At 44.1% G+C, this 15,964-nt stretch overlaps 1 protein-coding gene across 5 annotated transcripts in view; it reads right to left on the bottom strand.

Moving 5' to 3' along the window:
• Nucleotides 1–15,964, bottom strand: part of PALM2AKAP2 (PALM2 and AKAP2 fusion) — a 524,226-nt gene that overhangs the window by 228,784 nt on the left and 279,478 nt on the right. For 3 of the 5 annotated variants that reach the window (XM_056117284.1, XM_056117282.1, XM_056117281.1), the window contains exons 5-7: nt 8,078–8,192; nt 6,944–6,965; nt 498–599 (exon numbers count right to left, since the gene is read on the bottom strand). In XM_056117284.1, the coding sequence (XP_055973259.1) occupies nt 498–599; nt 6,944–6,965; nt 8,078–8,192 (239 nt within the window). The remainder of the gene's footprint in view (nt 1–497; nt 600–6,943; nt 6,966–8,077; nt 8,193–15,964) is intronic. The other 2 variants (XM_056117283.1, XM_056117286.1) reach the window with 1 other exon arrangement.

Genomic DNA, 15,964 nt, shown 5'->3' with positions numbered 1-15,964 from the left:
CCCCCACCCTAGTATATAGTACACAAAACATAGGATAAGTCCATGTACAAACACGCTTTAGAAATGGGACTATTCCGTAACCTACAAACACCCCCAACCTTAAAGGAGTCCAGCCACACATGCACAATTCCTTTGAAAACAGTTTCAGCCCACTTCCCCCCAGAACTTATTTGACTTCATATTCTTCCAATATGAAAAATAAGCCACAAGGCAGAGCATAGATTAACTTGGAGAACAAGAGCATGTACAAAGACCAGAAACACAATAGCCAGACTCCTCTGAAGGGAAAGCATGTCAAAACCAACTCGCCTGCTATTTGGTCCTCAGTAACTCCGTGGGCTCCAGTGCTTTCCTGCTGTCTGGTCTCCAGAATTGCCACATTTGGGATGGAGCTGCCCTTGGGCTTTTGCTCTAGGAGGTATCTAAGAATTCCTCATTAATTAAGCTCAGGGGAATGCAGGCACTGGCATCCAACCATATAGCTCCCTGGGACTTACCAGCTGCTCTGCTGGTCCCGTCCTGCCCAGGTGCCGGTTCTGCTGTTCGTGAACAGAGGATTGGCAGGTTGGGGAGCTGGGAGGAAATGCAATTTACTGCATCTGGTAGCAGAGAACAGGGAATACAATTAGGCACAGTGTTGGCGGCCCACTGCGTTCGTGCCGAGACAGCAGCTCGCTGGCCTACATAGTGGACGGCGGAGGCAGCCACAGCATGAGAGGATCAGAGTAAACAAAGAAAAGCATTTGCCCTGTGACTGGGATTCGGCAGACAAGCTGAGGTAGGAAGGAATCCTGGCCAGAGAGTTCAAACCCCACACCTGCTCTGCGTGTGACTCTGGTCACACGCACACAGAAAGCTCTCAAGCCTCAGAGTACAAAGAGTTCAGAGGGGAAAACTAATAGCAGACGGGGGAAACCATTATCAAACTGGTGGGATTGATGGACCAAATATGGGACATCAGAATAGGAATGTGCATGAAACAGAGAGGGAAAGTGGATGAGAGCACATTCCCTGAACCGGAAATACTGCTTTCTGTGCTAGATTCATTCAGAAGACTAATTTTACAGGCATTTAAGCAGGCAAACAGAAAAACTTCCAAACTTGACCCGACAATTCCAATACTTAGTGTTTCAGTCAGAAAACTGTGATATTGCAAACAGTAAACTAACTCTCCCTGGGCTTAGGTGCAGAGAATATGGCTCAGTCACATGGGGAGAACTGCCCTGCCAATAAAAAAGACTGACCTCGAGGCTGGAGTGATAGCACAGCGGGTAGGGCGTTCGAGAGTATCTCGCCCGCATGGCAAAGCCTGGCAAGCTACCCGTGACATATTTGATATGCCAAACACAGTAACAACAAGTCTCACGATTTGTTGTGAGATGTTACTGGTGCCCACTCAATGGTGCAAATCAATGAACAACAGGAGGACAGTGATAGTGACAGTGACCTCAGGGAGGTGACACCCAGGAGGTAAAAAAAGAAAAGCAAGCAGGATGTTAATGCAGCACAGGACAGGAGGAAGCCTCTGTGGGGAGACAAGAAGAACCTATTTATCCTCCAGAGGCAAGTGGAAAAGGAGAGAAAGATTCTAGAAAATTGGGCCAGATAAGCGCTATGATTAGCTTCCTCTGTCACATACAACCAAGTCACAAAATTCTGGAATGCACACTTCCAGAATGTAGTCAGTCCTCTTACTCACACCTCCTTTAATCTCAAACTCATCTGTACCCTGGTGACAAAGCCTTAGTTCTGCCAGGCTTTCCTTTAAAAAAAAGTTTCTACTCTAGGGGACTGTGAACAGATACCAGATTAGCACTGGTTCAATTCTACACTGTCGAGACCACTTGTAAACTCATGTTTGTCTACAGAGCAACCTAGTTATGTACTAATAATGAACCTTTTTTAGAGCAAGGAGCCCCATCTGTAGTGGTTGGGGGGCAGAGTCTCTCTCAGGGAATGGATTTTCCATTTCACTCATCAGAGAGTAAAAACAGAAAATCAGGAGTACACAGGCAGATCTTAGGTTGGAGTGGGACTCAGTTACTATTTCTCTCTGTGGCCAGTGACAGAGGGAGTCAAAGACTCTTTATTCTAAGGAAGGAAACTGGATATCCCAGATGATGAAAGCTGGGAGTTGACTCAGAAACAGCCTTCAGGTGACGATGGACTAGATTTGAACTTGGGGCTCTGAATGTGTCCATATGTCAGAATGATATGTCTATTCTCTACTTCAAATTGCCCTGCCTTTGTTCTTGAACTTAGGTTGCAGACCTTAGTTTCACTGTGGGGAGTATTGGAATAGACTTGGGATCCAAACCTGTACAAAGTTGGGACAAAAAGAGAACAAATGATTCAAGTAAGAAGATCCTGAAGGAGTAGGAGTAGACTGCTAATAGTGACCCTGTGGGAAGCATGGTGCAACCAGAGAGGTCTAGAGGGAGAGAATAAAGGGAGAGAGAATATTTCAGAGAAGATCTGCCGAATTTCTGACTTTCATTGAATACTTCTAACAACATGCAGAATAGGATTTCGGTAATTTGGATTTTCTGCATCCAAATGAAAGTTCAAGCCATGTGTCTAGTACACTCTACGCTAACTAATGACAGAATTCCTTGGACATGTCCGCCTACTGAATGTTTCTGCAGATAAGAAGCAAAAGTCACTTGCAGACAGGGATTCTGAAAGAGCACCCAGAAGAGTCTGTGATGCCTAGTGCTTGGCCTCAGGCCCCCTCACCCACTGCCTGGGGTGAGCAAGGAATAGACTTGCCTTGCCTCTTCATTAGCTCCAAGTGTGAGGACTACAATTCTTGGAGAGCCAAGACAACAAAGCTTCTGCTAAGAGATTAAAAGTGTGCCATGAAAAGGACAGGGCAGCCCCTTCAATGTCATTAACTACTCACCCCGAAGACTATACAGCCAGGAGGTATCTGACAGACAAACACAAAGGGCTTCCAGTACTCTATGGGAAGAATCTCTCCAAGTGACAGTCAGTAAACGTCCCCTTCCTGCCAATCAGGTGGCTGAGCACCATTCTGCTCTCTGCTGGAGTAGCAGAGCACAGCATACGCAGGATGAGTGCTGCGTACATTAGTATAGCAGTGCCGAATTATTCACATTAGCTGTGAGGAACACTGATGGCCAAAGCTAGAGCAACGAAACTGATGGAAACTCTTTGGGAAACATCAGTTCTGGGTAACTGAAGATTGAGATTTCCCAACAGTTGGTATCAGAGTACTAATGTGGGGGAATTCCCAGACACCACTGTCCACAATAGGGTAGGAACTAAAGTAGATGAGTTTCTGACTGTGAGGAATGACATAGGTCCAAGACAGATATTTCCCTTCACAGTCCTGGTCAAGAATTTCACACCAGTTTCTCATGGGTAAAGGATAGAGTTAGCACTAGAGAAATTTTACAAGTAGTTTATAGCTTCACATGTGACACTTCTACTGAAGAAGAAAAAGGATCCATTTAATTGATGAAGATTCTATTAACAAGGATAGAAAGAGAGGAGGAAGTGAGCAGAGTCATATGTCTATACACAGGAAATTCTACCAAGAGTAAATTAATTGCTCTTTCCAGGACAAACAAGTAATCAAAGCCACTGGCACTAGAAACTCAGGCCTTTCTTTCCTCTGACAGTGCAGGATAACTGAAATAGGATTGTTATACGTGTACACAGCACCAACATCTCCTCATCAAGCCCCGTTAGTGGATTATCTGCAATATCTTGGATAGTTGTGGAACTTATGTTGGCTGGTAATTAGTGTGTTTCAGAAGTTGGGTATATTTCTTTTCTCTTTTTTAATTTTTTTTATTTTGGGGCCATACCTGGTGGTACTCAGGACTTACACCTAGCTCTGTGCAAAGGGATCACTCCTCAAAGCTTTCAGGGGGCTACATGTGGTACTAGGTACCAAACCTTAAGCAGCTACATGCAAGGCAAGAGTTTTAATCACTGTCCTATCTCTCCTGCCTGAGAGTATTTTAAATGACTTTATTGTTCTATGTAGTTTTTATTAGTTCTTAGTAACAAGGGCTTGATTCCAAAAGGGTGCTGGCAACTTTGATATCAATAAAAGGGGTCTTTGAAATCAGAGAATAAGAAAGTCAGTTATTCCAAGGTTCTCAACTGGCTGTGCCTCCATTTTCAGCCCTAGACCACAGCATGGCTTATACACTGACCACATTTTAGGAGGATGTGTTCTTTCCTTCTGATTTCATCCCTTATTAATACATGTGGTATGACAGACACCCCCATCTGTACCCCCTACAAACTTCCTGTGACTTAGTTATAACCAGAATGATAGAAAGCTATAATCCAGGCTGAGGTAAAACAATGGAACTGTGTCTTGGGTCGTGTCTTTGGATCCCTAAGAGCATCTTTTTAATACCTGAGCTCCAAAGGTGGAGGACCGGGTTACGAGAGTAACATTTTCTGCAGGCTCTTATTTTAGTCGTCATCATGTTTCTTTCAGTTTTTGTTTTCTGGAGAGGTCACAACCCATGGTGCTTGGGGAATGGGGTGGCTACTCCCAGCTCTGTGCTCTGGGACCATTCCAGGCAATGCCAGATGAACCAGAAGGTGCTGGGGGATCAAACTGGGTTCAGCCTCATGCAAGGTAAGTACCTTAACTCCTGTACTTTTCTCTGGCCTCGTGATATTATGTTTTACTATCTCTGAGTGGTTTGGTAAACAGATAAACTAGTGGGAAGTGACACAGAGGGGATGAAAAATTCAGGGTGAAAGTTAAAGAGGTGGTGACCACAGTTTTTAACCTGCTTTATTTTATGCATGTTAGCAAATCATTGGGGGCTGGAGCGACAGCACAGCGGTAGGGCATTTGCCTTGCACACAGCCAACATGGCCGACTCAAGTTCGATTCCTCCACCCCTCTCGGAGAGCCCGGCAAGCTACCGAGAGTATTCGATATGCCAGACACAGTAACAACAAAGTCTCCAATGGAGACGTTACTGGGCCCGCTCGAGCAAATCGATGAACAATGGGAGGACAGTGACAGTGACAGTGACAGCAAATCATTAGACCACTAGGGCAGATAAGGGCTGGAGTGATATCACAGTGATAGGGTGTTTGCCTTGCAAGCTGCCGGCCCGGCCGAGCCTGGTTCAATTCCTTCGCCCCTCTCGGAGAGTCTGGCAAGCTACCGAGAGTATCTCGCCCGCACGACAAAGCCTGGCAAGCCACCTGTGATGTATTCGATACGCCAAACACAGTAACAATAAGTCTCACAATGGAGATGTTACTGGGCCCGCTCGAGCAAATCGATGAAAAACGGGAGGAGAATGTTCCAGTGCTCCAGCAAATCATAGACTAAATGTGCCTCTGTGTTCTACTCAGCCTTCCCAGCACCATGACACACAGGTCCCATCCCTTCCCTAATTATATAGATATTTCTGATTTAAGAAGAAAGAGAGAAAAGAAGAAAAAATCTGAAAGGTCAATAGGCACCTGCCAGTATGCAGGGGAATCTGTGGGCTGACCCAACTCCCACGCCAATCTGGCATTTACAGCATTGTTGCTGATTACATGACAGCTTCAGTCTTCCCAAGTGCCAAGGAAGCCCACTATCCTCCCAATAAGCCACACCCAACACTCCAACATAGGCAAAGAATTCTCTGCATCCATCCTAAAGTATCTGTGATTTTTGATGCAAGAGCCCTGATTTGGCCGCATCTTAGAAAAAGCTCAAGAACTATTATAGGCTCTCCTCCTAGAGTCCCTGCTGGCTTGGCCCTCAGTTGTTGCTTCCCAAATACACAGGACCATGAGTGTAATCCAGGATCTTCCCAAAGATACTTCTACTAGATACTAGGAACCAAAATTCAAACCTCCTGTCTTTTACTAGCTGGGAACACACACACACACACACACACACACACACACACACACACACACTACACAGATATCCATACACATATACCCCTCTATACACATAGATACACACATATCTCTAGAGGCTCCCCTCAACATCAGAATTATTCTTAGATGCAAATATCTTTGCTAGTCAAGAAAAATACATTACTCATCTATTTTGATACTTTCCCCATATTTTCTCAAATGAGATTGGACATACAACGATACCAACTCTGATTTTGTCTCCTACTTGTCTTCTCAGCTTACAGATTGACCTCATGTTAAGAACCAGATGAGTATAAGGTAAATGATCCTATTGATAAGACCCAGCATTTCAAAGCAGTTCAGCTCAGGAACTGTGGAAATCATGTGGCTTTCATGAGAGTGTAGCCCCAGTTTGGGAAGTACAAGGCAAGAAAGAAGCGCAAAACCCCAAATTCAAGCTCACAGACCTAGGATTGGGGAACAGGGAGCAGAGTTGAGGCAGGGGAGAAGAGGCCGACCTGTAACTGCCAGCCTGAGGCAGGGAGCCAGGCCCTGCTTTTGCCCTTCTCCCGCCCCAACTATTCCCCACAGGCAGACATTCTTCTGAACCCTGTTTCCCTGGAACGCTGGAGAAACACAAGTTTTCTGATTTGAAGAAACACCAGAGGCCTCAGAAGTTTTGCAGACTCCAGGTGATGATCTCCTGCTGGGTGCTGTGGCCTGAGGGTCAAACCACCAGCATGAATGGGCTCCTCTGTGCCAGGGAGCAGTTCCGATGGAGCACTCTTTGCTGCGTATCTTTCCAGAAAGGCCCAGGCAGTGAACCACTGGGAACAAATGGAAAGACTCCTTCATATAAGACTAGAGGCAGATGAGGTGCTCAGCCAGAGTCCCTGAAGAGGCAGAGAGGACTAGGGATGCGAACTTTCTTGATGTCCTGTGAACAGGACAACCCTTCTTTCTGACGATCTCACAAGTCAACACAAAACTTCTCATGGAAAACCTGGATCAGTGAAACCCACTAGGCTGACCAAGATGAAAACACTCATTTTTCAGAAGGACAAAGAGTGCTCACACTTACCTCCATCCGTAGTGGAGAAGCTCTGTGGAAACAAAAGCAGTGCAGAATGTTACTATACATGCAGGGAGAAAAATCCCTTACTATTCCCTGATTCCTAGCCTGGGCCCAGAATCTGACTGTAACTGGCAGACCAATGATCTAGCTCTTCCGAGAAATTTGAGATACCAAAATTTTAGGGAAGGGTCTACTATTTATTCCTTCTTTATACTGAATTTTTTGTTATAGCGCAAAATTTAGATCCCCATTAGCCAAAAAAATACCCTAGATGATGTTGGAGAATTGGTATCTGAAACTTCCATCTTAAACTTGGTTGGATGGCTTTGCTATCGCTGATGTGCTCTGGAGGAAATGGGAATTATAAAACAGAGGGTCAGTCCTAAGGCTCAGAGCCAGAAGACTGCAAATTCTCTTCCCTTTGCTTATGAAAGTAGTACCATCCACTTTCATAAACAGGAAAAAATGTATGCAATTATGCCATTTGTACTTAAAATGCACAGTCTTTGGTTTTGACTTTGGCCTTTTAGGAAAGAAAACACTGAAAAAAAAAAAACCAAAATCAAATTAAAGCTGCAGGGGGCAGAGTGACAGCACAGCGTTTAAGGTCCTTGCCTTGCATGTGGTTGACCTGGGTTCGATCCCCAGCATCCCATATGGTCCCCAGAGCTTGCCAGGAGTGATTCCTGAGTGCAGAGCTATGAGTAACTCCTGAGCATTGCCAGGTGTGGCTCAAAAATGAAACAAAACAAAAACAAAAACAAAAAACCCAAACAAATTAAAGCTGCAAGGAGCATGTTTAATCAGCTTAGCCAGAATGAGTGTGAGAATTCTTGAGAATTCTCTCTTTAGTCTGGGAGAGGGTTGGGGCACATGGCAGGTGGGGATGGTAAGCCAATGGGGATATTGGAATGATTGACTCCTCTCTACACAGAGCAGAAGAGGAGGCCACACACTGGAAGACAGACCCCACTCAGTTCCAGAGAGGGCAAGGGGCCTACCCCTCTGTTCTCCTTTTTTTACAAGCTGAAACTTGGAAGTCTCATCAATCCCAACTGGCTTTCTCTCCACTTGGCACATTCTACTAGGGCTTCCTTCCTCAGGGATATAGCTCAGGGAAATGACACTTGTTTTCGTCACCTTCTGAAAGTCCTTGAAGGATTTTTCCGTCTCCTTTAGTTTCTCTAGGATGATTTGCTCTTTGGCAGATATCTGGGACTCTTCACTTTCTAGTGCTTGTATTTCCTGCTCCAGCCTGGAAAACACACAAAGAGAGGACAGATCACTTTATTGTCCTCTTGGGCAGGAGAGCAACCACTCCCTGTTGGGTGACTTCCTGGCAGTCTCTTGTTTTACATGATGCTGAGCTACTAGGGTAAGGTTCTACCTGACAAGGTGCCCTCCTGTGTTTTGTTTTGCCACTTAACAGATAATTCACCAATGGAAAACAACCTAGAGCTATCTACACTAGCTCACAATCACCACTTGATAATGTGCTTCAGGGGTCCCACCTTTAAGTATACTGATGTGCACCGTGTGTGTGTGTGTGTGTGTGTGTGTGTGTGTGTGCGCGCGTGTGTGTGTGTGTGTGTGTGTGTGTGAGAGAGAGAGAGAGAGAGAGAGAGAGAGAGAGAGTAGGACTTTTCATACCCAGAAGTGTTCAGGGACTACTCATGGCTCTGTGCTCAGGAATCACCCCTAGCTATTCTTGCGGGGGGGGGGGGGACCATACATGATGCCCAAGAGAACTAGTTGGCAGCATGCAAGGCAAGCAACTTAACCTATGTCCTATCTCTCCAACCCTACAAATTCTTAATTGGGAGGCAGAATATTTTCATACTGAAAGGAACATAAAATCTGAAGAAAAAAGAGCTTCACTTCTTAGCTAATTCAGAGTAGCTACTTTCTTATCAAGTTGGCTAAAGGTAAGTGAGAGTCGGTCTTGTTCAAATAATATATTTGTTAAGAAACAGCCAGTGAATAAAATTTTTTTAGAAAATAAAGAAAAGTAAGTGGACAGTTCCTTTGGCTACCTGCTGTCATTTCCCTTTGTGGACTGGTCTCTCTAGTACTCCAGAGAGGGAATGATGACACAATAGCCCCAACTCTTCTGGAACTTTCTTGAGTTTTCATAGATACCCTAGAGATTTTGTTTTTCTTTTCTTTTTTTAAATTATTGAATCACTGTGAGGTACAATTACAAAGCTTTCATGGTTGAGTTTCAGCCATACAATGTTCAAACGCCCATCCCTCCACCCAGTATACATTTTCCACCACCAATGTTCCAAGTATCCCTCCCGCCACCCCACCCCACCCCACTCCCTGTCTCTGTGGCAGACAGTTTTCTTCTTTCTCTCTCTCTACTTTTGGACATTGTGGTTTACAATACAGATGCTGAGCGGCCACCTACAGATTTTCTGAAAGGAAAGTTGTAGCATTGCCAGGAGACTCTAATATTACAGATTATGATGTTGGGGAAGACTTAGCAGCTGCATTCTTTCAAGGAAATGATAGAAACAATTCTTAATTTCCACTGAGAACTAAAGCTGTGTCTAGAATTGAACTAATAATTCACATGAATTATTTTGTTTCATCTACAATGAGCCTTGAGTAAGGAACTCCATTTACAGATGGGGTCATTGAGATTTGCCAGTTAAGAAACTAGTTTACAGTCGCAAAACTTTGAAGTAAGGATTTGAGGTAGAAAGTCTAAACTCAGTCCTGTCCCTAATTGTTGTGCAAACTCTGAAGGAAAAAGAGCTTTACTTTGTAGCTAAATCAGAATAACTGCCTTTTCATCAAGTTGGCCAAAGGTAAGTGAGGATCAATCTTGTACAAAGGAATATATTAATCCAACACAAAGATTTGACAGCATTTCATACATTTCCTGCATTGTTAAACAGTGAGGATGGTGGGGGTGGTTCACTAGGGTGGCCTGATTTTGTAGCAATGTCTCTGGGTGGCAGGAGAGGGGAGGTTATGAAAGATAGATATTCCCCTGTCCAAAAGAATCCAGACTACTACTTGAATTATTTGCTCTGAATTGATTTGCAGATTCAATTTATCTTTGGGTGTCCTTCCCCTCTATCCCACTGGAAACTGTGTCCCAGAGTCTGTGTCTGACAATATTAGTCCTCTCCCTTTCTACCTTTGCTTCTATCTCTTCATATGCCTTTGGAAATGCAAATACCAAGCCTATGAAGCAAAAGCCTACCAACGTTAACCAAGTCTGTTAGATCATAGATTTCAACACTAGTTATATTGAGTGATAGGGAAATCAACATGTAGACATGAGTTTATTTAGTAATATACCATGCCCTTCAAGACGTCTTATCTGTTTCATTATTGTACTTAATTAATTTTTCATTTTTGATATTTAGTCAGTAAAAATGACATCTGGATGTATGATATTTTGCTGCAATTATTCTGGGGTGCAAAGATAAGTCCCACATGTAACTGCACTCCATCCAAATGAACGGCTTCAAATATATCCACCATTTCACACAGTAAAACTGGAAGCTCTACAATGAAGTCAAAGGCCCTAATGTCTCTAGCCTCCCAGCATCTAAGTTGCCTCCACATTTATTTTCTGATTTAGACAAACAAAACTCCTCTTTATTGATCATGCTTTCCCCTCCAAAAACCCATCTTAATACCCTAAGCATTCTTAAAGTCTTAACTCAGATCCTACCAATGAGATTTTTGATAGATTCACCATCAAGAAATAATACTGACTTTTAAAATTATTTATTAGAACATATTTTGTTTTTATCAGATATTATGTTTGTATTACAGCACTAGTTCTCAAGGTGATTTTTTGCTCTCCAGCTCAAGGAATTTTTGGCAAGGTTTAAAATCTCAATTTCTGAGATAGTTCAGCTCTTCATAACTCAAAGAGAGGGCAGTTGGTAGGTACTGGCAACTACTGGGTAGAGACCAGGGATACTATGGCACATCCTACAGTACACCAGATAGTCCCCACATAAATAAGTACCAGGCTTCAAACAACAATCACACTGAGATATAGTAACTCCAAACACTGTTATAGTGTGTGTGTATACAATTTCCCCTTCAAAATTCATTATGAAAGGGTGAAAATACTTGATAATATATGTTGAGTGAATGAAATCAAAATCTGAAAAAGAACAGACCAAGTAACCAAAGGACCAACTGACCAAGTAAATAGAATCTGGAGGAAAGGGGATCACGTAATACAGATACAAAAACAGGGAGATTTAAAACTCTTTTGATGTCACAAATGTTCAGCAAAGTTCTGTGTTCATCTGTGCTCATCATGGGAGCAATCCAGGAAAGGGAGATGAACAGAGACCTAGGGCAACATGTCTGGGGCAGTCACAACGTTATAAAAGTAATGGATGTAAGGGTTAAAGGAACTCTGGTCTAGAGAGTTTCTGTGCATTTGGATGCTAACACTAGACATAAGGGTTCTGCGTAAATTTCAACTTGAATCTCCAAGGACAGAGCACCTAGGCAGATATTTAGAATGTGGGCAGATTATACTCTTCTCAAACATAGCTCCCTGTTTTCTCTTCTCTTCTGTTACAAGAGTATATAAGTCCTTGACCAGTGATGTTGTTCTTAGCCATGGGAGTTTCTTTGGCTTCATGGTGGGTGGAGTGAACTTTCCTGCCCCTTGACCTTGGGCTCAACCAGCTATTCCATGAACAAAGGTGTGTGATAAGTCAGCTTGATGGGAACTGTCCTCTGTGAGTACCATCAAAGAGCTTCTTTGGACCCCTGTTCTCCCTTTAGTCTATGCTCTAGAAAGAACACGAAGATTAGAATCCAAACCAGAATCAGAAACTATGTCCAGTGGGATCTGCATCTTTAACTAGATGCCAATCAAGAGAACCCAGACTAGAGCAGAGAACACCTGAGCCAGACTAAATGACTTTTTGTTCATTTATTTTAAATTTTTTTTGATTTTGGCCTACACCCCGTTGTATGCAGGGATCACTCCTGACAGGTTCGAGAGACTATATGGAAATGCTGGGGAGTGAACACTGGTCAGTTGCAGGCAAGGCAAACACAATACCAAATCTTTGGTCCAAGTAGCTTTTGGTTTAAAGCAGTGTGTTTGAGAGTATTTCATCATATATCACTATTATGGCAGGAGCTAAATGATAGAATTCAAATATTTATAATTATAGGAATATTATATATATTATATATCACAAATATCTCAATTATATATATTTATATACATAAACCTTTTTCACTAGTAGCTGGTGTTAGATGACTGGAAAGACTGTAAGTTACTCATGTCATGCTTTCCCCAATCCTCAGAGAAATCTGGAAGGAAATAAGGTACTTATTTTTGAGGATACGGACTGAGAAAAATAGGAGAATATCAGTGCCAATTGTCCTGTGTCAATGGAATACAGGGTTATTCTACTTTTGTCCCTTACTATTTTCAGAATTTTCAAAATTGCATAAATTCGTTACCTAACCAAAACAACACAACGATCTGAAGAGAAAGCTCAGTGGGCTGGGGTGACCCCTGTACCACATGGTCCCCAAGCAACCTTGGAATCAACCACCAAATAGCAAGCTGGGAGTAACTGCTAAGAAATGCCAGCTGGGAACCTAAAGAATATGAAAAGTAATTTTCTTCCAGAAAAATGCCTCCCAAAGAGGCAGGCTGGCAGGGGGGGGAGGGGATATGAAGTGGGGTGGGGTGGCTGAGTGAGTGGATGGTGGGAAGGAGAGATACTGGGAAACTGGTGGTGGGGAATGTACACTGGTGGAGGGATGGGTATTAGAACACTCTATAAAAACCCCATATAAATGAAACCTCTGTAACTGTGTAGCTCATGGTGATTCAGAAAAAAAACAACAACCAAGTAATTTTCTTTTTAAACACTGCCTCTGGCCTAGTGCTGAGCAGATCAAAGTTTCACAGGTTGTGTGTGGTATAAGAGACCAGCTGGGCCTCAGCCTCACACACAGCAAGGAAGAGGGTTTGTGGGTGCACTCTAACGTCTATTTGCGTTTAATTCAACTAGCATTTGCTGAGCTGGGTGCTACCGGAGACTCTAAGATAAATACGATTCTATTAAAAATAGTTGAGTTAAACGAGAAGGAAAGGGACAAATACCAGATGACTTCACTCATCTATGGCAGAGAAGCAAAGTTAGGGAATAGGCAGTGTTGGATGATGAAAAGTAACTGTGCATCTCATGGTGATTCACGGGTCTTTAACTATTGAACTGGTGACCCAGTAGTGGTGGGAGGGGGTTGGGAGGGTTGGGGCTGGAGAAACAGACTAGAAATGACACACGGACAGTGGTAGAGGATCCTGAGCACTTTGGTGAGGGGAAAGAGCAGTAACTGTGCCCATTAAAACTATAAACATGGGCTGGAGTGATAGCATAGTGGGTAGGGCATTTGCCTTGTATGCAGCCAACCCGGATGTGATCCCAGGCATCCCTTATGGTCCCCTGAGCACCGCCTGGAGTAATTCCTGAATGCAAAGCCAGGAGTAACCCCTGAGCATCACTGGGTATGACCCAAAAAGCAAAAATAAATAAATAAATAAATATTAAAAAATCCTATAAACATTGACAGCACTATAACTACAACAAAATAGGTTTGCAAAAAAAATGACTGACTGGGGCTGGAGTGATAGCACAGAGGGTAGGGCGTTTGCCTTGCACGCAGCCAACATGACCGACACAGGTTCGATTCCCAGCACCCCATAAGGTCCCCTGAGCACCGCCAGGAGCAATTCCTGAGTGCATGAGCCAGGAGTAACCCCTGAGCATCGCCGGGTGTGACCCAAAAAGAAAAAAAAATGGCTGACTGGCCCCCAAGCAATAGAACAGGAGGTGAGGTACTCGTCTTGCTTGTGGCCCACAGGTCTGATTCCCAGCACTGTATGTGCTTCCCTGAGCCCCACCAGGAGGGATGCCCGAGAGCAGAACCAGGATTAATCCCTGAGGATCTCTGGATATGGCCCAGCCTCCCTCCACCAAATAAATAGAATAAAAATTAAAAAATGGTTGACTTAGGGGAGGGGGGGAGGAGGGAGAGACAGGGAGGGAGGGAGGGAAAAACAGAGAGAGAGGCGAGGGAGTGACAGAGAGAGGGAGGGAGGGAGGGAAGGAGGGAGGGAGGGAGAAACAGAGAGAAAGGGAGGGAGAGACAGAGAGAGGGAGGGAGGGAGGGAGGGAGGGAGGGAGAAACAGAGAGGGAGGGAGGGAGGGAGGGAGGGAGGGAGGGAGGGAGGGAGGGCGGGAGGGAGAAACAGAGAGAGAGGGAGGGAGAGACAGAGAGAGGGAGGGAGGGAGAGAGAGGAGAGTGGGGAGAAACAAGTTACCTTGCATCTAATAGAGCTGGGTAAGAATCCCCAGCCCCCCCCCACCCCCACCCCTGCTGTCTCCATCACTGCCAGGGGCCACTCCTAGGCACAGAGCTAACCCAGCCCCACCTCACTCCCTTTTAAAAAATGCTTGACTTAAAAAAAAACAACAGGCAAATTCTAAGTAACTCAGTTCTTGTGAAGCATCCCCAGTGGTTAAAGATCCCCTGTGACCCGATGGTTGCTAGCTAGCCCCATGATCCCCACCATCTGCCCCAGTCCTCTAGGTTTCAGGATTCTCTGCTATATAGTTCAGGTGCTAAAGATTTGGGTCAAGATACTGTGTAACTGAGAAGGAATGGAGAGAGAGGGAGAGGAGAAGCAACAAAACTATACTTCTGAGATAACAACTGTGTTTCATGCCAAAGAAAATGAATGTCGGAAGCTAGGAGTTTATGTGGGTTTACCAAAAAAGTCAGATCCAAAAAGCAGACTTCTCGACAAACATCCAGTTCCTGGGGTATAGGATGGCCCAGGCCACTACATTTCTGTTGAAAAATTATCTCCTGGCTGAGAAACACACCAAGGAAACAGTGTTACAGGGTTAATAAGAGTCATCCAAGCAGGGCCAAAAATACCACTGCTGTGTGGTTTCATGACTGAAATCTAAGGCAGTCTTCTCTGAAGGAACCAAATAGATATTGCAGCGCTAAAAATAATGAACGGAGTGAAGGAAATAAAGGAAGTGTAATTTATACACAAGGTTAATTGAGGCTCTTTTGGCTGAGACAGGTACACCTAACAGCCCTTGGCTTGCTCCGTTTCTTCCGAGCAAAAAGCAGACTGTAAAAGAAGGTGACACAGTACAGCTGTGTAGATTTAATTTACTGAGGATGAGGCCAAATGGTCTTATAAAAATCTAACTAACCCCAAAAGACCTTCCCAGAGAAAAGCACAAAAGATCTTGACTGTAAGAAATACACTGGTCATTCTTTTATTTCCAAACCCATTGACAGGGCCAGGAAAATACCTCAAATGGCAGAACACATGCCTTGTATGTGTGAAACCCTGAGTTTGACCTTCAGTATCAGAGTTTGCGACCCTAGCATCCTCTAGCATTACACTCCACAGACTGGATTTGAGCACTGAACCTCCAGACCCACATCACTGGGCTGACTGTCATTGGAAGTGACCCCCAGGCCTCCCACATACCCTTTTTTTTAATTAAAATTTTTTTAATAGTGAGACATCATGAGGCACAGTTGCAGACTTACACATTTTTGTGCTTGGGTTTCAATTATACAATGATCAAACACCCATCCCTCCACCAGTGCCCATTTCCCACCACCACAGATCCCGGTATCCCTCCCACCCCCCATACCCCCCATCCCACCCTGTCTCTGTGGCAGGGCATTCCCCTCTGTTCTCTCTCTCCTTTTGGGTGTTGTGGTTTGCAAATGAGACATTGAGTGGCAATTGTATTTGGTCTATAGTCTATTTTCAGCATGCTTCTCTCATCCTGGGAGGATCCTCCCAACACCTTTATTTGGTGTTCTCCTCTTTATCTGAGCTCCCTTTTCCCCTAGTATGTGTGGTTGGCCTCCAGGTCATGGAGTAAAATTCCTGGTACTAATCTCGGCCATTCTTGGGTGTTAGCTTCCTATTCTGTTACTTTATGTTCCCCAGATGAGTACAATCTTTCTATA

Source organism: Sorex fumeus, unplaced genomic scaffold, assembly GCF_029834395.1.
Source record: "Sorex fumeus unplaced genomic scaffold, SorFum_2.1 ptg000034l, whole genome shotgun sequence".
Taxonomy (NCBI): Eukaryota; Metazoa; Chordata; class Mammalia; order Eulipotyphla; family Soricidae; genus Sorex; species Sorex fumeus.
Note: the sequence above shows the minus strand (reverse complement) of the source record. Positions and strands in the feature narration are given on the sequence as shown.